The sequence below is a fragment of the Apus apus genome, chromosome 3, assembly GCF_020740795.1.
Source record: "Apus apus isolate bApuApu2 chromosome 3, bApuApu2.pri.cur, whole genome shotgun sequence".
Classification (NCBI taxonomy): Eukaryota; Metazoa; Chordata; class Aves; order Apodiformes; family Apodidae; genus Apus; species Apus apus.
Window position 1 is genome coordinate 21,610,735 of NC_067284.1, and position 23,673 is coordinate 21,634,407.

Below are 23,673 nucleotides of genomic sequence, written 5' to 3' on the forward strand. Positions count from 1 at the left end.
GTAAAGCTATCAAAAACCTTCTCTGCAGACCAGAAAGTCTTGGAGAAGTTCCAGCTTCTTCAGCTCTTGATTACAAGACAGATGAGCAAGCAACCCTGGTCAGATGTTTTCCTTCTTCCTAGACAGCAAAGAATGAGTATTCATGTTCTTAAGCAAGTCCACATGTCTGGGAAGAAGAGAGGATTGAAGGCTGTCAAAGAGGTAGTTCAGAAACTTTTTCCGATGCTCCTTTCTGACCCTAAGATTGAGGTCCTCATCAAAGAAACAGACAAGCAGGTTATGCACATTGCTCAAACAAGCGAGATGAGTGCATTCAAACAGTGCACTGAAAAATTAAGTTAGCTTAAAGCCACATCACTGAGCAAGAGCAACCACAAGTGGAGAGAATTGTATTTATTTTCTGGAAAAAGTAGAAACAAACAAGAACACTAAATGCAGGTCAAGTAAAACTTCAGAAATGGAACTAGCAAGCTAGAAGGAAGAGCTCTAGCATCACAGAACTGGAGCTGGAAAAAGGAACAGCTGCCTTCTCATTCTTCTGTGGGTGTCAGGCAGGGAAGGTGAGCCAGTAATACAACTGAAACATCTCCACCCTTCCTGAATGGGAGCTTGAATGATTGCTGAAAAGAGAGGTATCATTTTAGTAACTTCCACAAGACTCCAGTAAATTAAGCCATTCATTTTTAACTTCACTAAAAGTAATGTAATTCAAGGATTAGATATACTAAAAAATTAAAACGCCCAAGAAATCAAACTTCATTCTACCAACAGATCCACCTGCTGAATCTTTAAGGAAATTGTACTTTCCAAATTTAAAAGTATTTCTTCCTTAATAAAATACTACATGAAATTTAAATTTTACTGGCAACTACCAGGAGAGAAAGCTTACATTTATTAATTTAATTTATACTTTTTTTAAAAATCAACAACCTTATGCCCAGTATTTCCAAAGGCAATAAAAAAAAAATAAACATAATTTAAAACTGTGACTTTCATTTGCAGACTCCTCCATTGTTCTCTTCTCCATCCATCACCTTACCCACTCAGACTATCTCTGCCCTTACACACCTTCTTTACAGCTCCCGTTTCCTACCTTTCCCAGCTTTTCTTCTTCATGTGTACAAGTATATTTCAAAGTGGTACTCTCACTCCTTTTATAGTTCCTGTAAGGCCAGAAACACTGGTAGTAGAGGAAAAGGTAACTCCCTGCTAATACTTCATGTCATGGAGGCCTCCAGAAGACTAATTCAATAAAAACCTGATCTATTCCTACAGTGGTCAGATTATTAAACCCAAAACATCCCCACTAAAAGTAGCTTCAGGGAAAACAGTGTGTTTGGTGCAGACAAACCTTCATTGCACTAAACTTGACAAATCCCCCCAGCCTTTATTCAGCATACAGAAATTGAGAGTATCCTGCTATTTATAACTTGGCCAAAAGTTGATTCTTTTTTGTTTGGCAACAGCAACTCACATTCCTTAGATGCCAAAGTGATCCTCTTTCCTTGTATCTCACAGGTACCTAGTCTCTGCACCAGAGCTGAGCTTTTTAGAATGTTTGGCTTCTTTCTTTCAAGGAAACATGAACTTAGTTTCCAACAATGGAAAAGAAAAAAAGGCCGTGAGAGGCTCATCAGGGAACATTTCCATTTGTGTGGTTTGTACATGGTGATGATACAAGGCTACTGAAAATATGTTACCGATATGGGGAACTGCAGGCTTGAAAGCATCAGGATTATGAACATCCTGTTTTCCACTAAAAAGTAAAACTGTGAAATACTGTTTTTTACAGGTGACTTTCTATGCATATCATTACTAAATGGATTTGTACAGTTACGCTACAATCTTGGAGACAAGACAGTCATTCTACAGAGCTTTCAGAAGGTCCTTGCAAATAGAAACACATGGCATTCGCTCAAAGCAGGAAGAGTTGGTACTGAAGGCTACCTGGACCTGGATGGCATCAACATGACTCAAAAAGCTACTCCTGGAATGAATGCACTAGACACGCACACAGATTTTTTTGTTGGAGGAGTATCCTCCTTAAACCTTGTCAACACAATGGCAGTAGAAAATGAACCCACAGGTTTCACCGGTTGTATACGAGAAATTGTTATAAACAACAGGGAACTGAAGCTTACCGTGACTGACCCCAAAGGTGGAGCCAACGTTGGTGACTGTGATGGAACCATTTGTGGTTACACAGTGTGCAAAAACAATGGAATATGTCAAGTTAAAAACTCAGGCTTTTCTTGTTCTTGCCCAAAAGAATGGGTAGGGAGCACATGTGAACAACCAATCCACTGTTCACAAAACAGGTGTGGGGCTCAAGCTCTCTGTATTCCTCAATCTACTTCATTTTCATATATCTGTGTATGTGCACTAGGCTGGTCAGGTAAGTACTGTGACAGAAAAATCACATTTTTCATAGCCAAGTTTGTTGGCAACTCCTACATCAAATATACAGATCCTTATTATGGAAAAAGAGACCTCCAGAATAGCCGCATTTCTGTAAATTTTACTACCAGTCAAACTGAAGGCTTAATAGTATGGATGGGAAAAGGTGAAGATGAAGATAATGATTTCCTTGCCATTGGTCTTGCCAATGGAACATTAAAAGTTGTGATTAATCTTGGAGAAGGAATCTCTGTTCCTCTAATTCATAGCAAACACTCCACCTGTTCTGATGACAGATGGCATTTTGTTACTGTAGTTCAAAACCAAACTTGTATTAAGGCGTATCTTGATGAGGAGCTAATTCTTTTTGAAGATATTGATCCAGACAGAAAGTACACTGCTTTAAACTATGGTGGCATTTGTTACTTTGGTGGGTTTGAAATTGGCAGGAAAGTCAAAATAGTTACTGCAGGGCTTTTTCAGAAGGAATTTATTGGTAAAATTAAAGATGTTGTGCTCTTCCAAGATTCTAAGAAGGTTCAGCTAATTAAAGCAGAAGGGTATAATGTTTATGATGGAAATTATGGAAAATAATTGAAAACTCTTTACATAGTGATTAATTTCCTTTTCCTCCTGTTTCTTGTGTTAGCTGACAGTGTAAGACTAAGAAAACAATGTAGAATAAAATGGTTTGAATTGGAAGGGACCTTAAAGATCATCTAGTTCCAAGCCCCCTGCATGGGCAGGGACACCTCCCACTAGATCAGGTTGCTCAAGGCCCCATCCAACCTGGCCTTGAACACTTCCAGGGATGGGGCTTTCACAATTTCCCTCGGCAACCTGTTGCAGTGTAATACCACCTTCACACTAAAGAATTTATTCCTAACCTCTAACCTGTATCTACCCTCTTCCAGTTTTAACCTGTTACCTCTTGTCCTCTCACTATAAGCCCTTGTAAAAAGCCCCTCCCCAGCTTTCCTGTAGCCCCTTCAGGCACTGGAAGGCCACTGTAAGGTCTCCCTGAAGCCTTCTCTTCTCCAGGCTGAACAGCCCCAACTCTCTCAGCCTGTCTTCACAGGAGAGGTGCTCCAGCCCTTGGTTCATCTTCACAGACCTCTGGAAGCACTTAAAAAATAAAATAAAAATCAGGGACAGTTTTATTAATGCAGAGTATTAATAGCATGTGTAACACGTGAGGTGATGGTTTACTCATAAAATTACTTGTAGAAAGATACTCTTCAGTATTTTCTTTAAATAATGACAAATTCTGCAGGTTTTTTTTTTTCTTTTATTGTACTGGAAATGTGTTTGTAGACAATAAAGTATTAATTAGCTTATAAAGCCAACCATTAATCCAGTATTATATGGTTGTTGCTTTATGAGAACAAGCAACTTTCCTGGTTCTCTAAAACACTTAAATGTTATTAGAATGCAGTTTCTCTTTTACAATTTTGCAATATTAAGATCAGGTGTAAAAACTGAAATTGGTAGGGGAAGAAAAGGTGCACTTGGGGCTAAAGCATGTTTATTGCAATGAGAATTTTTAACATCGTAACACCAGTCTGCATTTGTTAACTCCATGAAGTTTTTCTCCCTCCCTTCTAAGTCCCTATCTCGTCTGCATTTAAGTAAAAAGGTAGAACTTAAGCCTGTTTTCACATTAAAACAGTAAAATTAAAATAATTAAAGTGCAGAAAAGGTATTTTACATAGTTACTGCACAGATATATAAATATGCCTGCTGTTTTTCTGCAGCAGAGGCCACCCATGTTTGACTACATGAAAACTTGTTTTAACCATTCACAGCTGGAATGTGGGAACAGGGCAGTCTGCCTACCACTAACTTCAGTTCCTAACAGCTTAAAAACTAGAAAGTCTAAGAACTGCTTTCCTTTAGCTATACCCTTCTGGTCTATATACCCCTACATGAGATTTTGAAGTTTTACTAAACCAATGTCTTGGCCACAGTAAATTCAATTTTCATTACTATCTTCCTCATGGATTTATAATGTCAAAAGTAAAAAGAGCTCCTCATATAAATATGCAAAAACTCTATTCCTTCTGTAAAAGCTCAGTAATACTCTAAACTTTAGTGAGCAGTAAAACCAAAATAAATCAAGTTATATCTTAATGTGCTTAAGTGATTTATGATAGTATCTACATTACTTATTTGACTGTTGTCTTAATGTATAACCATTAAATAAAAATAATAGTGATTGATTCCTGTATTTTCCTTTTTTACTCTGCTGTTGGCTCAAAAGCACGTAATAAATCATCAGCTCCTCACATGGAAATTCTCCAAATACAGTGGGCACCTATCAGAAACAAGTAGCTATTTCTGATGGGGCGTTTTTGTCTTTCCATAAAGCTGACGAGCAGAGACAGTAAGCACAGTAAAACCAGGAAACACACATTACTCTTGACATAACCATAATTAGTATGTAGCAATGACTGCACTGCCAAGTCACTCACAGATTACTTGAGGATAACTACGGTGGTGATGGAACTACCCCAAGATGTCTTAATAAGGATGTGCAAACTTCTTTGTGAGGTTCTTTTTATCCTCTTTATCTGCTTTGAACCCTCAAGTGATCAGCCTGATGCAATACAGCTTTTTTTCCCCGCTCTTCCCAACAGGCAGCTCATGAAGCCCAAGCTGGCTCCAGATTCTTCCAGTTTCTCCAAGGAGGGCCTTTTATGGCCATGTGATGCTGGGTATGGGGGCACATTTAGGGTTTATCCTGTTCTCTCTGGGACTGCTGGTGTACTGCCAGTTCCTCATCAGTGCAAACTGCTTCTTGTGGTCTGAGCAGCAATTGAGTGTAAAACAAGTAATCAGAGTGCCTCCAGCTAACAAGAGTATTGGAAGGACAGTGACTGAAGGCAACAGAGAAGACAACATCCTTTATTCCTGTTGTAGTGGGATTTATTCTCTTTACACTAACTCAGATTCTAGGACCAAATCCTGGAAACTGTCACTGCCTGTTAATTTTGAACTCTTAACAAAACTCTTCCTCAAGAGCAGTTTTACTGTGGCTCTCTCCAGGTTCTACATATAAGAGGCAGACAGTAAAGCACTTGGCAAACTTGGAAAATGTCTACATATTCTTTCCAGACAAATGTTTTCTGGTAGATCTGGCAGAAAGCACTCCTGTCCCTTCTGTACAGACAGTTGCAATTTTCACTGCTCCCCTTTCTTTTTAGAGCACAAATGGATGTGAATATGAGAGACAGATCACCAATGGACCAGGAGCGGATGACTTTTGAATGGATCAAAAGAAAATCTTCACGAACAGAGCTGCCAACTTACATGTTACTCCAAAAGCCAGAACAATGTCTTGGTGCACTTCTCTGTCTAAAGAACCCTGATGTAAATATTTAAACAACACAACACATGCATAATACTACCAGATATATTCAGTGGCAACACTAGTATACAGACCATGGAATTAATGTGGAAAAGATTATTGATCATGTCAAATTACTTATTAAAAGTCTGCTATCCCCATTATTTGGTGCAAGATTTTTAATTTTAGTCAATTTGACCATGAAGCTACCTGCAAGGTATCCAAGTAAAGTTTTACCTTAAAATATGATAGTAATTAAAACTAACAATTTGTGTGTTTTTAAACCACAGCAAAATACAAAATGCTACTTCAGTACATAAAGTCATGTACTCAAAGGAAAAAACAAATCACTGAAAAACAGAACAGAACTAAGTTTTTCTTTATATAATGCAATTTTTTTGTTGTTTCTGACAAACTCAAGAAAATTACCAGTGTATTTCAAGAAGTGTACGAGCAGGAGATTATTTTTTTTTGCTTTCTGTTTTGCATCAGTGGATAGATAGCAATCACTGCAAAATACCTATTAACTCAAAGTTCCAATGGTGCAAACATCCTTCTCTGCCCTTGCCACCCCCCTTTACCCCTCAAAACTTTTCACAGCCAAGCCATGAAGTGTACAACAGATGTGACATTCTGTAACCCTGTAACTGCTATATCCATATTTAGCCTACAGTTTTACACCTATGAAATCAAACACACACAGTATGTGAGAAAGTTTTATCATTTTAGAATCAAAATATCCCTTAAAATATTTACATTTTACAGTAAAAAGGATAGCAAAACACAAAGTAATGTACAAGCTTAGGTATTCAAGTTTTTGAAGCATGGAAAATGATGGGAGAAATGAATTTACTACAACAAATCATATTTCCAAGAATTTAGGTTAAAAATGCTTTCTTATTAAAACAAGTGCATTTTAAAGCAATAACATTTGAGCAGCTCAGCCTTCCAATTTCTGGTCACAAACTGCTTCAGATGCTTAGGAAATACTTGAAAAACTAATGAAATACACTTGATTATTTTATTGTACTACTGAATAATTTATAAAAAAAAACCCCAACTCTTCACACCACTGAGCATATTATATTTTGTTGTAATGTGTGTGGATTCTGAGGCTTTGCTACAGGTCTTTAAAAACAGTGCAATTTATAAAGAAGGTTATTGTATGAAATTCACCTTTAAAATTACCAGAGCATCTTAAAACAGAAGAGAGCACAAATTACCAAAGGCAGCAACTATATTGCAGACTTGACTAAAGCCAACTTTATCAGCAAGAAAATTTCTAAGCTTTTATTGCATATTAATAAAAGGAATCTTAAAAATTTTGAATATACAGCAATGTAAATTTTTTAAAAATATTAAACTCCTACTTCTAGCGACAGTTGGTATAATGAAAAAAAAGGATGAGTATTGGTACATCGACTGGTACCAAAACACAGACTTGTTTCTGCAAAACACCAACACTGAATAAAAAAGATGGCACAATCCTAGCAGGCTTTTTGTTTGTTTTTAATACAAAGTTTTACAACATTGCTCTAACAGTTTATTTAAATAGAATTTTAAAAGGCTGCCTGCATCTTTTTACCTTTTGCTTTTAGTTCTGTCACTGTGGTCCCTATGTCTCTCTCTGTTCTTTTCACTTTCTCGTTCTCTATGTTTCTCTTTGCTTTTCTCCCTCTCCTTATCTTTTTCATGAGCCTGTTCTTCACTTTTAGGCTTCTCTGTCTTTTTTTCTGGATTTCTAGTCTCTCTGGGGCTTTTTCCATCAGCAGACCTATCACTGTGTGGAGATCGCAATCTTTCTTTGTCTCTCTGTCCTTCCTCTCTACCCTTTCTCTCCCTCTCCTTTTCCTGGTTTCTGTCTCTGCGTCTATTTCTTTCAGAGTCTTGCTCCCAGTATTTTTCGTTGTTCCACTCTTTTTCATGTCTGTCCTTCTTTTGGTGATGGGATTCACTGTAAAACCTTTGTCTGTGTTGATCAGTTTTTCCTCTGTTGAACGCTCTCTCCAAATGCTGTTCTTGTCTGCCCCAAGGATCACTGTGGCGTCTTTCTGGTCTCCTGCTGTCTTTATTCTGAAAAAAATTTTCTGGCCCCAAAAATCTTGATTGTTTGTGAGCCACTGGTAGCCCTTGTGCAATGGGTCCAGCATAGTGTGGTGGCTGACCTGATATATGAGCTACTGGTGGCCATGGCATCATTGGATTTTGAGGAAAGCCAAAGCCTGGAGGAGGAAGAAGTGGAGGTGGCAAATGAGGAGGAAATCCAAACATAGGGTTGCTTTGGGGAGGGAAGTTATGTGGTGCTGGAGATTGAAACTGAAATCCAGGTGGATTAGACTTAGGATGCTGAAAATTCTGCTGTGGAGGCCTAACAGATGAGAATGTGCCACTTGTAATAGGGCCTGGGACTTTGGAAATAAATTCAGAACGAGAAGAGTTTTCAGTTTCAAAATGAGATGAAGTTGCTGCCGGTCCCCTTCTAAACGAGTTCACTGTTTCGATGTTTTGCATCAGCGGATCTTCCTGCGAGTGTTTGGCATCTTCCGCTTGCGATGCACCTGCACTATCTGCTTTTGCTGCAGTTGAACTGTACTGCGTCTCTGCTTGGGCATCACTTTGATACAGGCTTAAGCCCACTTCTCCAGAAGCTGGTTTATTCTCTGGTTCCATCTGATCATTTCCTGAAGCGTTCTGTCGGTCTTCATTTCTGCTAACGTCTCCTTCCTTGCTCTCTGAAGCGTTACTCTGCTGGCTTCGTCCAGCTGCCTGTCGTGGGTCTCTTTTAAGATTAATAAATGGTGGTGATTTAGAGGTATTAGCAGTGGCTCCTTCAGCAGAGCCTACATTAACATTGCTCTCTTTGTTTTTTTTCCCTGCATTTGATGAGGAAGAAGAAAAGCTGGAATTTGCAGTCCTTCTGACTTCCTGTGCAACATTATCCTTGTCGGGTAACTGCCGCTTTAGGTCATTTTCTTTACTTTCTTCAGTTTCTTTATTCTGTGACTGTGCAGATACATTTGCTAAAAATGCTTCTGTGGAGACATCTGGAGGTTTTCCCTTAAGACTCAGCCCTACCAAAGACGAAGCACTTCTTGCAGAACTTGAGGTTCCTACAGCTGCTGCATCCACAGTTGCAGTAGCATTAGTGGATTCTTGTACATCATCCAAACCAGTCTTTCCTTCACTAACTTCAGTAGTTACATCAGCAACATCCATGTTTTCTTCTTTTAAAGTTGCTTGTTCATTTAATAATGGTGTGTCTTCACTGGGACTTGTTTCTGATTTGCTCTGTTCATATACCTGCCCTGTTGTACCCAACAGGCTTTGAAGGATATCATCCACTGGCAAAGGTTTATTCGCTAGCTCCAGAGTAGAAGGCTGATTTTCCCATCCAACCAGGACTCCAGGAAGAAATCTGAGAGGCTTTGGTGGTTCATGTTTGGTGCTTTCCACCAAGGGTTCAATAGCTGCCGGAGCATCTTCTACATTAGCCTGCTGAGGCTTATTTCTCTGCTTGTGTAGCACAGTTGTGAAGGAATTAAAAAAATCATTTTCCTCTTCTTCTTCTAGTGCCAACTCATGAGAGATTTCAGGTTTGTTTGGCTTGCTTTTCTTCTCTGGTGGCAGGTTACTCAAGGTACTCTCAGAACCTTCATCCACAAAACTACTAGTTACACTTGTAACAGCAGTTATCTGCCTCTTCATCTTCTGGCGAATTATCAATCCCAGTAATAAATTTGGTCGATGTATTTCAATTCCTGCACAAAATTGTAACAGCAATTTATCATCTCCTTGTTTTGGTTAAAGCAATCATTTTAACAAAAATAACCCCCATGCTCTTACAATGTATTAGCTAAATTATTTACTTTATGACATTTGAAATTTCCATCATTAAACACAACAATCAATACTTAATAAAAAATGTATTTCCTATGTAAAAATTATTACTTCAAACACTGGAAATTAAAAATTCTTAAAGCAGTGTATCACCCACTGACATGTCCAAATATAGAATACAAGACCGCGTTATATAGAGGACATCTAGTCACATAAGAAAAAGCGGAGAAGTTAAACAACATGTTAGCTAACACAGCTACAGTCTGAAACAGTGGTAGCAAAGCACAAGAGGAAAAAAAATGTGGCTAGCACACTTGCACCACAAAGTCTCCCAACCAATTTGTGCTAGACGTCCTTCTTCAAAGTTTACCAAGCCTGACTTTCCAAAATGGCTTTCCTCATTTCAGGAAGGCACTGTGTGTCAAAGTATAAGATTAACTATCTCTTCATTATGTGTTTTGTTCTTGCAAAAAATCTTGAGTTGTAGTTCATCCTCTCTTTCAGCCCCCACCTATCTCAAAAGAAGAAATCATCCACAAATTTTTATAATCAAAATAAATTTATACAAAGTAACTCAGGTGTAAGCAGAACAACTAAGAGCCATGACAAGTTCTTTTCTTCCTTGCCCACCTGTTTTTTAAATTTTCCATGATTTTTGGTTCTGTTGTTGTAGTATTTTGGGGTTTTTTTAAGAAAGTTTGAACACTTCAGAAAAAAAGGAATGAGTACATTACATACATTAGTACATCAAAAAATACTATTTTAAGGTATCAGTTTGGAACTCAGTACACAGCTATTATAGTTCACTCACATCACTGACTTTACTGAGATTGTAACCTACAAAGCCACCTGGGTTAGAGGCAGAATAAAGAACTTGAAATGAAGATGCAGGCAGTAAGCTTTTCAACAACAATACTTAAAGAGTATCAGAATCATATTACAACAAGAAATTCATGTCTTTTCAAGAAAACTCATATAATACTATGGGAAACTCATGGCATGTTTGAACATAATAGCTGGCACTTTAAAATTTAATTTTCTCTTATATTTCTGTTCTAAACTTCTTTAAGTAGCATTATGATAATAAAATTCCAAATTCCAAGCTGTACTTACCAGGCCCATCAAAAGGCACAAGATGATGTGGGACTTTGTCTGAGGAACCTAAAGGGATGAGGTACAAATCTTTCACTTGCTTCATGTTGTTAGCTGCGACGCCGTAACGCTTTCTACTGCTGAAGTAGGCAAACAACAAGGCATAGGAGATCTGATCCTCTTCAGTTACAGGGGTAAAGCGAACCACACAGATCTCCTGTTAAAAACAGAGGGGGAAAAAGATGATCAGATCCATTTTTCTATGAAATTTTAATTGTTTTAGTGACGGCTCTTAATTTAAAAGCACAGTTCAGAGGAGAAAAAGCCCCAAGGAGGCAGAGAGAACAAGAGAAGAGACAGAAGAAGCAGAAAAAGGGCCAAAAATAACTAAGAAGAACTGAAGAAAACAAAAATAATTTAGTGTAAAAAATTTATTGTGTTGCAGGACAGAAAACCCAACATTTTATGAGCCAGCTAAATAACAAGTTTTAGGGAAGCATGCCAGCTTCCAAGTAATCATTCCCAACCCCTCTTAAAATTACTAGAAAGCTTTACTTTTGTAGTCCATTGTATTTGAGATACCCATTAATACTAGGGGAAGATCAGTATTCAGATCCCGGAATGATGACCAAAGCCCAGCTAAGGAGTCGATGCTGGGGCTGATACTGCTTAATTATTTTAATTAATGACCTGGAAGATGGGACAGGAGACTGCAAAACCGACATGACACCTAATTAGGGACAGTGGTCAATATGTGGAGGAGCGTGGGCTGCCATTCAGAGGGTAAGCACTGAAAAAATGGGCTTTCACAAAGGTCAGCAAAGGCAAATCCCAAATTAAACCTTGAGCTGGAATAATCCCATGCACCAGGACAGGCCAGGTCACTTGACTGGCTAGAAAGCAGCTTGGCATAAAAGGACACAGGGGTCCTGGTGGACAAGTTGAGTGAAAACCAGCAGTTCATCCATGCCAAGAAAGCCAACCGCATGCTGGGGGTCAGAACTAGAGCAGCCAGCAAGCCAAGAGAAGCAATTATTTCCTTCTATCTGGCACTTGTGAGACAGCATCTGCAGAATACTACCTAGCTTTGGGCTCTCCCACTCAAGGACAACTGCAGACAGTGGGACAGGTCCAGCAGAGAACCACTGAGATGGTTTTGCATACTGTAATTATTGAGCTATGTGAAGTGGTGTCCAGAGATTCATGCTGAGTTACTGTCTCAAATGAATACAAATATTGTCAAACAGCATGTGGCAGGTTAAGGTTAGATAGCAAGAAAATAAACACCATCAGCTGTCATCCATCCCATTCAAAAAAACCACCAGTTATCCTTGAAGTGTCATGTGTTTTGCCAATGTTCCGGGGGGGGGGGGGGAGGGGCAGGGGGGGGAAATAGGAATAGGATGAATAGGATGCATATTAAACAAAACAGCAAGTCTTCAATATGTAAAATTCTTACCTTGGTCCCTGAAGCTTTGATTTTTTCTACATACTCCCAGACAGTGTGAGGAGATATCCTGCCACCTACTTGAATACTATCAGGTAAATCCTATGAGAAAGGACAACAGAAATCTGAATCTAATGTAAAAATTGTGGTAAATCCTTCATCTAGTATCTGTTTTATGTATTCAAAACATAATTAATTCTTACGGTTCTTAAATTATGATTTTTAAGTATCAGTAGAAGTTACAACAGCAGAAACAAACTAATTTAAAGTTTGGATATTTAAATTAAGATTTGCAGTGCAAAATTAATGATCTGTACTAAATCAGTTATCATTCAACACTGTTCATCCATACTTTCCCCAAAATTATTTACTACAATGAAGAGAGCACTACACAAACTTATTTTTTAAGGGACAATTTAGTCTTATAACAGGTTAGGACCAGAATTGCTACCAGACAGACAAAAAAATAAACCCTATTATGCAGGTTTCTGTAGTAGATAAGAAGTCTTCTCACACTGTCAGCAGAGACCACAAGTAGACATTCTCTTGTTTAATGCTCTCACTTCAAAACTGAGCTACAATTTTCTCACCTCTAATTCAGAAAATGGATGCCACCAAGGTGGCTATTTCAGCAGCAAATTTTGTCCTATCCTTCCCTGCTTCTGTGTACTACAGAAGATGCTCCATAACAAACAGGAAACAGTTACCAATTTTCTAAAACCAGCTTTAGAAATGCTGCTGCTCATCCTCAAGAAACATTCTTGCAGTGAGATGAGCTCAAAACATCTTAAAATATGTAAAATAATTTTAATCCTGATAAACCATGGGTCCATGTAGGACGAACTGAAAAATACTTTACTTACAAATACATACCCTAACCTATGCCCTCCCACAAATGCTTTATCAGGACAATTACCATGCATCACCACTTTTCATTATTATACTATTATTAGCTTGCAAGGCAAACAAGTCATTGAAGTTAATAAATTAAGTTTTTCATTCATTGCAGTAAACATAAGTACCTCTGTTAAGTACTCAAATGAGCCAGAAACTGGATAAGCCTTAATAACAAATTTTGCCACTGAAGGCATATTTATAAAACCCTTCCAGATGAAATTCAGGCGTGCAAGGAACAGACTTTCACATTCCACGGTACCAGGTGTTTCTGACCTAAAAAACAACAAACACAAAGCCACTTTGGTTAGAACATGTTGTATAATGCAAGATATGTAAACCATTATCTTTCTTTGTAAAAGAACTTCAGAGTCATCAACTGTTTTCTTTTTAAGTTAAGCATACTAGACAGCCAATGAAAAGAGACAGGCAGATAACCATGTTTCTTGTCTTTCAGTGGAGGAGATAAACGTTACACGAAGGACTGTCAGGTAAGCAGCACATTAATTCACTACTGTATGTTTTGAGAACACAGAAGTTATTTAGTCCAAGAGTTATGAAATGCTACCAGAAAGGACAGACAAACACATATAGGTTCTGCAGAGCCGGTAAGATCTTCCCCTGCTGCAGGGAGGGGGCAGAAGTCGGCATACAGCCTGTGCACATGTGCAGGTATGTACACACACATTCAGCTGCAGCACTGTACATACTACATTGCTTAGCAGCAAAATAGAACATGAAGTCTGTATCCTGACATTTTAAATTTCAATTCATGCACCTTTTTAGACCTTTTTGCACCAGAAAATATAACACAATTTACTTTTCCCCAAAAGAAAAAGTAGTAAGTAGAAGTTTGTGATCACAACATATGTAGTATTACTATTTATGACCGCACAGCACCTTTTACTCCAGCAGAGAACCCCATTCCTAAGAAGAGGTGCACAATTTCAAATACACAAAATGGACTAATGAAGTGTCACTAAAACAATTAGCTTTAGTCATAATAGCTTAACAAGATTAATAATGTCTTCCATGTAAAGGTACTGTTTCTACAGTTTCTATTACTTTGGGAGAGGTGTGAACGACGACTTTGATGAGTCTTGCTTATCATCCTCCAGTAATTCTGAAGCTAAAATACTTGATGTTGAAGAAAGGGCATCTGCAATGCTCTCAGCTTCGTTGTCCGACTGTTTCCGTGCAACTCCAACAGACACTTTCACTTTTTTCGCAGAGAGATCATCAGTAGGTGGTGCCATTCGGCCTGCAGAGAATGAATTGCAATGCTTCTTATTTTTTTATTGAAAAAACAAGAGGACTTCCTCTGAAGACTTGGAAGACACACCAGAAATACTATCACTTAAGTGGGACAGGATAAAGACATCATACATTTTATATGTATTTATACAATGTATAAATTCACACATTGTATATATTTATGTAGTATTACACATAAATATTGCCAGTGTAATACAGCAGGATAAAGAAATGCAGCATCAATAACAGCACGTACAGTCATTTAAGGGATTCCTTTCTCTGCGTTTTTATGTGTTTTTTTCTAAATAGAAGACAACACTATGCCAATAGCCTATCACTTCAATAGCCTCTTTTGGAAATTATGGTGTAAAACGCTACTTCCACATCTCTGTCAGCAAACTAGGGAAAAAAGAAAAACCACATTTATTCACATTCTTGAGGTATATTGAGATTTATGACTGAAAAGCATTAAACAAACGTTATGTATTTATTTTGACATACAGTTCAAAATTACCTATGCAGATTTTGCAGTTAAGATCAAAGAGATGATTCTTATGTTGACTTGTGGTGTCTGGAGATGAAGATTCATTTACTTCTTTTTCAGCTTCCTCTGACTTCTCAAACAACTTCGTATTAGGTTCCTAAGAAAAGTCAAATACATTTCAGTTAGCCTTTTTTCCTCTATTAATATTCATAGAATCGTAGAATGGTTTGGGTTGGAAAAGGCCTTGAAGATCATCTAGATCCAACCCCCCTGCATGGGCAGGGTCACCTCCCACTTGATCAGGTTGCTCAGAGCCCCATCTAACCTGCCTTTGAATGTTTGCAGGGGTGGGGCTTTGACAACTTCCTATTGCTTAAATATTTTACAGTATTTTCTTCCCTTCAGACACAAACCTCTCACTTCAGCTGTATAGCCTAAAAGGCTATCACAAAATCTACAAATGCATTAAAAGAATGAATTGGTATTCCTAAACATCTTTTGGGTAAGATTTAGAATATTTTCTGCTATTGCCAGAATTCATCATACAGTCATGGACACAACTCGGAAAAAAACAAAAAATCACCAGGCCCAGAAGAGAAAGTCAGTGAGAATGAAAGAAAAATTAAACTTAAAACAGACCTAATGTATAATTACAAATCTGAACAACAAAATTATGCACAAACCACTTTACAAGCATATTATCTATGAACTAAATATGTCGTGTTGCCAGTTTTCTTTATTACCTGAATTTCCATTACTTCCTCTTGTTCTTTTATTGGTGTTTCATTTTCAATTTCTATTTCTCCTTTGTGAGTAATTTTTGTGATAGGTCTTCTTTCAACTTCCCTCTGTTCCTTCTCGATCATTTCAATTGTCTGTAAAAACAGGAAGTTATTTATGTTTACTTCCATGCAATAAAATTTGCAAATGCACAAATATAATGACAGAAAATAGGACTGCAATTTGGAAACCCTCTGAGGGAAAAAGAGTATTTTCTTATTTGGCAAGTGTCAGGTAGTTTCATAAAGCAAATGCACAAGCAGCCAGTCTAACTCCACCTACAGTAAAGACAGGACTTATCAGGAATGTATTTAAACAAGTTATAAAGCAGACCATTCTGATTTTCCAAGAACTAAAGAAAAAAAAAATGCATCAACTCTTTTCCCATTATAATAGGGGTAATGTAGGACATAAATGCATATAGATTTCTATTGTTTCTATGAGTTTGTTTCTGAGTACATAAATCTAACACTCTACCTCAAAAAAGCATTTTAATGTACTTTTAAAGTAACCGATATGCTAATTCTGATCAGCACTGCTGCTTTGCTCTGTCACAAAAAATAAAACAAACCATTCTTCCTAAAATTGCTTCTTAAGGAAAATTTCTACTTCTTAAACCAAAAACAGCTTGTGTTCATTGTCCCCAATATTTAAGCTTGGTTTCATAAGGAAACAAGAACTCTGCAATTGCTTTATCTGTCTGCCAAATACCTACAGTGACTTCTGAACATATTGCAAAAATTAAAAAAATAAATAAATGAGTAAGTAGCAGTCACAAAGTCTTGTTTAAATAGGGAACAGAAAAATAACAGACAAATGGTAAGTTGCTATTTACTTTACACATTGTATTCCATTTCAGCCTTTAGAAATGCTGAAGTATTTCTCTGAAATATTTAGGACCTTTCAGCAATTATGGAGAAGCACAAATTTTTGTTTTGAAGGAAACAGCAGTGGAATATGGTTTTGTATGGTCTTCTTTCAGTATTTTATGGATATTACAACAACAAAATAAATATAAGGAAGATGTAATACAAAAGATGGGCTTTAGACAGCTACCGAAGGAATAAACAAGCTTTTCCTGACTTTCTAGGCCCCCAAAACTACTTTGAGATGATACATTAATTCAGCAACTGTTTTTCTATAGGAAGTAGCAAAATGTTGTCATGTTTCATAAACAAGTCTAGTCACAGTACATAAAGAAAAGGGGAAGAAAAAACAGGGATACTTAATGTTGCAATGCAACTTGCAGTCTCTGAAACAGTATCCCACAGTACTGAATCAGTTATCATTGAACACTCTTTCATTCTGAGCACACAGTATTCAAGAGGATGAATTTCCATCTATTTCTATGTTTCAATAACTAATCATTAATTTTTTATCAAAGTAATCTAATCTAGCCAACAATTCCTAGTACCATAAAACCCAAATACAAGATGCATACCAGCTAACACTACTGGAATTTTGTGCCTTTCAGTTCTATGAAGTGGCGTATAAAACCAAAGATTCTGCCAACACAAATCCAATTTTGTAAACCATAAAACTTCATGCTGCAAACTGGGCATTTGTAAGCAGCTACAGTTATCTATCATTGGACAAACTGCCTAATGAACAGGGTAGCATTTAAGAAAAAGTAATTTTCTATAAAAATACAGCTCCTTACATTCCTGCTTTTCCTGTAAATACAGGTATAAATACAGCATGACTTTCTATTTCAAGAAAAGTAATGCTTAAACTAACCTAGTAAGCTTCCTACCCTTTGGTTGAGTCTTTTTTTTGTTTTTGTGAGGTTTTCTTTTCCTTTACACTGCTTTTCCAGCTGGCAGATCAAGTTTTCAGGTTTACTTCTTGGTCGGTGAATTCTCATGCTCCATTGGTATGTGAGTTATAAACAACACTGGTTTGGTTTGTCCAAAAAGCTATCTCTACCTTTTTAAGAAACTGGTGGCTATAAAGCTCCAGTGAGAGCTTTAGAATTTTTTTGGAAATAAGGACAAAGAAGCCTTCAGTCTTGAGACAGAAGAAAAAAAGAGCAAGCAGCAACAAAGCTGCACAGCTAAGGAAAAATGCACATTCTCCCCCTTTCAGGAATTTACTACACTTCTTTCACTTCTGTCCTAACAACCCCTTTGGGTTTTGAATACTAATTAAATTAGAGATCCTCCTGATTAGTCAAAGTTACTTTGTGCAACATGCATTCTGTTCTTTCTACACAACCTCAACCAGAAAACAGAAGATAAACATGCTTAGGCAGTCAACTAAACACCAAAAGTTAACAAATCTCACGTGTCTGTTTTCTCTCTGTCTCCAAGCAGCCAGTTCTTTGGAAGCCAGTTCTTCAGGGCTCATTTTTATTAGATGGTCTGGAGTAACCTCTCCTCTCAGTACTTTCTTAAACAATATCTAGAAGAAGAAAAGTTACCTTAAGCTATCAAGACAAAACCAGCTCAAAGAAGGAAATAAACAACATACTCTACACAGCTATATGGATCATGTGTTTTTGTAATTATTTCCCACTGTAGGAAGCAGTAGCAGATTTTCAAAGATAAAAAGCTTATCTCTAGAGTTTTGTTTATTCTACGTAAAAGAATGTATCTACAGATCCCCCTTAATGATAAGACTTATAATTAACTGTTGTTCCAAAGGAGATACTGAGTTTATGTCCACTGCAGCAATTAACTCAAGACTAATTTTTTGAAGGTGCAAATCAAATCCCCTGCATTGCACAGCAGAAAGAAGCTTGTATTAAAGAGGATGTCTGTGTTTCTTGATTGACTGTTGTGAATTCCAGGGTAAAAAAACCCCATGTATTGTAGCAGCATGAGCAAAGAGAAGGCAGTGACAGAAGTTAGTCTGTTCATATAATTTACAGTTGGCTACTTGTAATAGTAATATATTATAGGCAAAGCAACTTGATCAGATTAACTGATAATAGGAACAAAAGATACAAGTAGAGGAGGTAAGTATGATGTTGAATAATGGGCTCATAGAGAGCAGAAAAGAGTGAAGACTGAGCTTGAGAAATCTGGTATGAAAAAGCACAGTGAGACAAGCTACTGGGCAGAAACAAAAATAATTAAATAAACAGGAAAGAGTTATGGGGGAGCCAGGAACATGCAAACAAAAGATTAGCAGTGAAGATGAACACTTAAACTAGGCAAGCTATATCCACTACACTTTGAAATCCCACTATAAAAAGTACCACTGGGTGCAAGCAGTTGAAGAATTAATGATGGGAAACAGAGAACAGTGAGTGCTCAAGAGGCCAAACAACATCAAAGAGATGGGAAAGTCTGCCAAAAAACAAAAACCCAACAAACTGGATAATTCGTGAAAGGATTAATATTCTATCTACACAGAAGATTATTCCTTTAATCTGCAGCAAACAAAAGATTTCTGCAAAGTGTAACAGAAATATAATACATACATTATTTTTAGGATCTTTTAGATTGAACATTAGGCTTCTGTATTTGTTCTTATACTTTGAGTCAGTGTCCCGAAAAAAAGAAAACAGCTCTCTTTCAATCCTTGTGGCAACTTTTGCTGCTCTCTCCTCAGGAATCTTTAAATTGGAGTCTGTCAATCTGTGAGAGAACACAACAGCAAAAATTACCAAATGCTTTCAAATAATCAGTATTTTTTCCCTGCCTTCAAAAAGAAAATAATTACAAACAAAAAATACTAATTTAATTTAATAACATATAGAATAGAATCATAGAGTCATTAAGGTTGGAAGGGACCTTAAAGATCACCAAGTTCCAACCCCCCTGCCATAAGCAGGGAACCCTACCACTAGACTAGATTGCACAAAACCTCATCCAGCCTGGCCTTAAAAACCTCCAGGGATGGGGCATCAACAACCTCCATGGGCAACCCATTCCAGCTCCTCACCACCCTTATAGCGAAGAATTTCTTCCTGATGTCTAACCTAAACCTCCCCTCTCTCAGTTTAAAACCACTACCCCTTGTCCTATCACTATCTTCTCTGCTGAAAAGCCCCTCCCCAGCCTTCCTGTAGGCCCCCTTCAAGTATCTTTACCTTTTCATCAGGATTTCCTTCAGAGACTGCTTGACACTTTGTCTTATCTGATCTGCAGAAGGTTTGGAAGCTGGCATGGCTGGCAGGTGTGTTGCGCTAACGGATCCTTTTTCATTTTTCTTTTTCTTAATTTCTTGTTTCTCATGAACACCTATCAAAACACACAAAATTAAAAATTGTAAGTGACTCAAGCCATTGTTAAAACTTTGCTGTTACTGGATGTAATGAAGTTTTATTTTTAAACTCCTAAGAATTCATCTTCAAAGAAAAGGAGGGGACTCACAGGGTGGTTGTTAATTTTTTTTCTTATTTGGTTTGGATTTTGCATTGCACAGATTAATCCAGAAGAAACTTCCTTAGCAGAAACAAACAGGACTTCTGCCCTTTGATTAAGGTATTTTCTTATAGACTGAATCAAGATGATCAACGCTAATTAGCTGGATCTTAAGTAGGATTTTTGACTCTGAATTTGTGTTATAGCACAGATTAATATTTCAATGAGTAAACTGAGAAATAATATACTGGGAAGCACATACTATATGCATATTAAACGTTACTTCAAAATAGCATTTTTCTTTAAACTTAGCATTTCTGTACCTGTTACGTATCAAAATTATTTCAAGTATAATAATCTTAGCTTCTGATTCAGGTAACAGACACTCCTAAACAAAGCCATTGTAAGGTCTGAGTTATAAATAATATAAATAATGGAAATTCCTAATAAAATTAAAATCATTAAAGCAAAAAACCCAAATTCCTTCAAGCTTCAATTTTCAGAATACCAACTGAAAGCTCACTTGCCTCAGCATGTGACCATGTCACTAATTTAGAGCAATAGGCTTCTATTACAAAAGCTACAGGAAAAAAATATTTATTCACTTTCTACTCTGAAAAAAAGCAGCTGAAGACTGACAAAGATCTAACTTGAGTGTTGGATCCTTAAATGAAGACTTTATTATTGAGAGCAACTTAAGATGCAATTAATATAGGAGTAAACTAACAACATTTTCAAGTAGCTATAAAACGAGAGATTTCCTTTTCTGTCAGGCAGGCTGCATGGCTGGATCATCAAGATGACTATAATGCTTATCAAAATCGCTGATTTGCCCTTCCTCCCCAGCTAGATGGTATAGACCTGAAGTAGCTGATTGCTATTCTGTGCTGTGATCTGAAGTATTCATACGCTAGGCTTGTTAAATAAAAGCAGCTCTAATAATGCTTTTATTTGATGAATACATTTTTTTGCTCATCTCCTCAGAAGGAGGATGAAGAACTGGACTACAGCCTTTCCAAAGTTGTAGCCTAACAGGGTTGGGGAAATGGCAAACCTTCACATCTGAAAACACAGTCCTGTAACAGGTAAGCGATGGGCAAGCTTAGCAATAAACAATGTCACCATAAGCATAACTGAAAGCAGTTAAGAGATTAAAACTAACACGCTTCTTAGTATTTTTAGCTAATAGTCCCAAAAGAGACAGCCAAGCCTCCCCTCTGTTAAAAATAATTTTTAAGATTAACTTATATTCTGAAATCATCACTGTAAAAATCTTTTCTGTCATTTCTTAGTTCAAACAATGTATTTTAGAATAATTATTTCATGGATGCCAGAAGAGTCTTTACTCCATGTAATTTGCAGTTAAAAAAGGATGTAAATTATTTTGTGGCTCAGAATTTCAAAGCTGAACAAAAAGGTATTTTAAGTCTAGTAAAATACCATTCAGTATAAAATACTTATATTTACACTTAACCCTGACATTTTAAAATTGCTCTCCTCCACCAAAAAGTTACTGGAATGCATCAGCATTGGCAAAAGACCAGAAGAGCAAGTTATATTTTTTAGACAGTAAATCAAAGCTTGAGTTTTGGAGCTAAAGACACAGTTCTCAAAAACTGTCAATAGCTTTGCTGCCGAGATTTCAGTCCCAAAATACCCTGAACTTAGAAGAATAATGCTACCTGGAAGGGAGCTCGGTAGGGCATAGAGGTTGCTAGGAGGGGAAATGGGTCCCCTTCAAACCTTGCAAGTAAAATGTACAAGAAAATCTGATGGTTAATGTGCAATACAATGTTCCTCTTTGAAATTAGTCAATCCTATTATTTTCCATTTTGAGCAAAAGACATCAGTAAGTCCAACTGCAATTTATATAGCAATGAGAGTGTACATTAAGTATTTAATAGTATTTTATGGAAGAGTATTTCAATGTTTTCTCCAATATGAAATAAAGTGTAATACAGTTTAGTTCTTGATTATGTGAGCATCTTCTACTATTCTAACAGGAAACATGCACACATCTACACAGGAAATACTTACCTGAGGAAAAAAAAGTTTAAAAAAAAATGAGAAATAAGGATCATAAACATAATGGGAACAAACAGATGACCATGACTTGCATTATGAAACATGGTTTAAAAAAACTGGTACTATAAAGTCAGTCATCATCCTGAATGTATGTGAATTACAGTGTGGAGTGTCTCACCAAACCTCACTACCTGATTTTGTGGGCCTTTCCACCACACTGAGGGACTCCTTATTTATTTTTTCATTTTTATCTTCAGGGGACCGCCGAGGAATTACAGCAGTTTGTGATCCTTTTCGAACAGGGAGATGTTGCCCTTTTTTAAGATCCAAGTCTCTGGATTCAGAAGAGCTCTTCCCATCACCAGATTCCTGCAATAAACATTTACATGTGTTAGTACACTACTCAATGCTGCAATAAACCACTACATAATTACCACACATTCTTCCCATTTTTCTTCTTTTTAATTATCCTGTACAACGAATTCCTTGGATGTACCCACCATCATACAGTATTTTCTAAAAAGTTACTGAACAATTTCCCAAATTACTGCCATGTATTGCTTAACAATCTTCTTGAAATATTGGCCAAAGACACATCACAGGCAATTTGCAGAAAAGCTGTATGTTTTCAGCTATTTTAAAAGGTCAGGAATTCCAATTAACATCCCTTACCCAGTTTTAGCCACGTATCCACAGGAAGTGACTTATGATTAGGAAGTACATAAAGACCAAAATTAAATAGAATAGTTTACATGTCAGAATTACAATACAACTATTCATAAATACAACAAAAAGGACTACTGATGATTAAGTTATAATGAATGTGATGCTATATACTAAAAGACTCCAAAGAATTGTAATTAAAACATCTCACCACTCCTGGAAATAATCCTTTGGTTAGTAAAATGAGACACAATGAGCGATAATTGCTCTAATTAAAATGTTAAGCATTTTCTTCAACATACAATCTGAAGTTAAACCAATCATAACTAAAATACTGTTTCCATATTTTGTTTTACAGGTATTTAAAAGATCTGCAGTTTATATCACACAGCAAATTGACAGATGTCCTGTGTTAAAAAATCTGAAAGAAAAACACATTAAGTCCTTCACCATTGCTTCATACTCCTGTAAATGTATATCCACAGACATGATGTGCACATAACCCTGCTCAATAAAAGAGGAATTTATAAGCAGTACCTTGAAAAAGTCAGGCCAGTTAGAAAATTAATAAGTCTAAAAACAATAATGGAGAAGTCTTAAATTAGATTCACAAAAGTGTTTGAAACATGGTATTTTAAATGGCAGGGAATTAGGGGGAAACTCCTACTCCCAATAATTAACAGAAATTTAAGCATCAAATAAGACTCACTCGTCTGAAGATTTTGACTTTGTGCTTCCCAGTGTCCTCTGTTTGCTTTGATTTTTCAGCTGTTACATTTAGATTACAAGCGGGTATTTGCTTCGACATCCCCGGTTTTTCACACTCAGTTGCCTTTTCTTCTCTATGGATTTCAAATTTCACTTGAGTATCTGTTACACTTTGATCAAAACACTCCATCTTTTTGTCTTCTTCAGCACAGCACTTCACACACACATATTCTTTATCTTCTTCACCCATCTGCTGAGCTTGAGAAAGACTCAGTCCAACACAATCACCATGAAACCAATCATCACATCTACCACAGCCTACCATAAATCTGAAAACAAAACAAGACGTAAGTCAGTGTATATGCTATGAAAGAAGACACAGTAACTTAAGCAGAATGCGCTATACTTGTTTTGATTTGTGAATCTCAACAATTCC

At 36.9% G+C, this 23,673-nt stretch overlaps 2 protein-coding genes across 6 annotated transcripts in view; one reads left to right on the forward strand and one right to left on the reverse strand.

Annotated features, from left to right (window-relative positions):
- The window catches only part of EYS (eyes shut homolog), a 686,220-nt gene extending 683,229 nt beyond the window's left edge, over positions 1 to 2,991 (forward strand). The window contains exon 40 of the mRNA XM_051613735.1: positions 1,793 to 2,991. Within this exon, the coding sequence (XP_051469695.1) occupies positions 1,793 to 2,991 (1,199 nt within the window). The remainder of the gene's footprint in view (positions 1 to 1,792) is intronic.
- Positions 2,992 to 5,300: 2,309 nt separating this feature from the next.
- The window catches only part of PHF3 (PHD finger protein 3), a 46,700-nt gene continuing 28,327 nt past the window's right edge, over positions 5,301 to 23,673 (reverse strand). For all 5 annotated transcript variants that reach the window (XM_051616245.1, XM_051616248.1, XM_051616246.1 and 2 more), the window contains 12 exons: positions 23,239 to 23,566; positions 22,058 to 22,235; positions 19,568 to 19,718; positions 18,956 to 19,112; positions 17,815 to 17,931; positions 15,495 to 15,626; positions 14,782 to 14,908; positions 14,079 to 14,274; positions 13,142 to 13,289; positions 12,132 to 12,221; positions 10,694 to 10,889; positions 5,301 to 9,501 (listed from right to left, as the gene is read on the reverse strand). In XM_051616245.1, the coding sequence (XP_051472205.1) occupies positions 7,325 to 9,501; positions 10,694 to 10,889; positions 12,132 to 12,221; positions 13,142 to 13,289; positions 14,079 to 14,274; positions 14,782 to 14,908; positions 15,495 to 15,626; positions 17,815 to 17,931; positions 18,956 to 19,112; positions 19,568 to 19,718; positions 22,058 to 22,235; positions 23,239 to 23,566 (3,997 nt within the window). In that variant the 3' untranslated portion in view covers positions 5,301 to 7,324. The remainder of the gene's footprint in view (positions 9,502 to 10,693; positions 10,890 to 12,131; positions 12,222 to 13,141; positions 13,290 to 14,078; positions 14,275 to 14,781; positions 14,909 to 15,494; positions 15,627 to 17,814; positions 17,932 to 18,955; positions 19,113 to 19,567; positions 19,719 to 22,057; positions 22,236 to 23,238; positions 23,567 to 23,673) is intronic.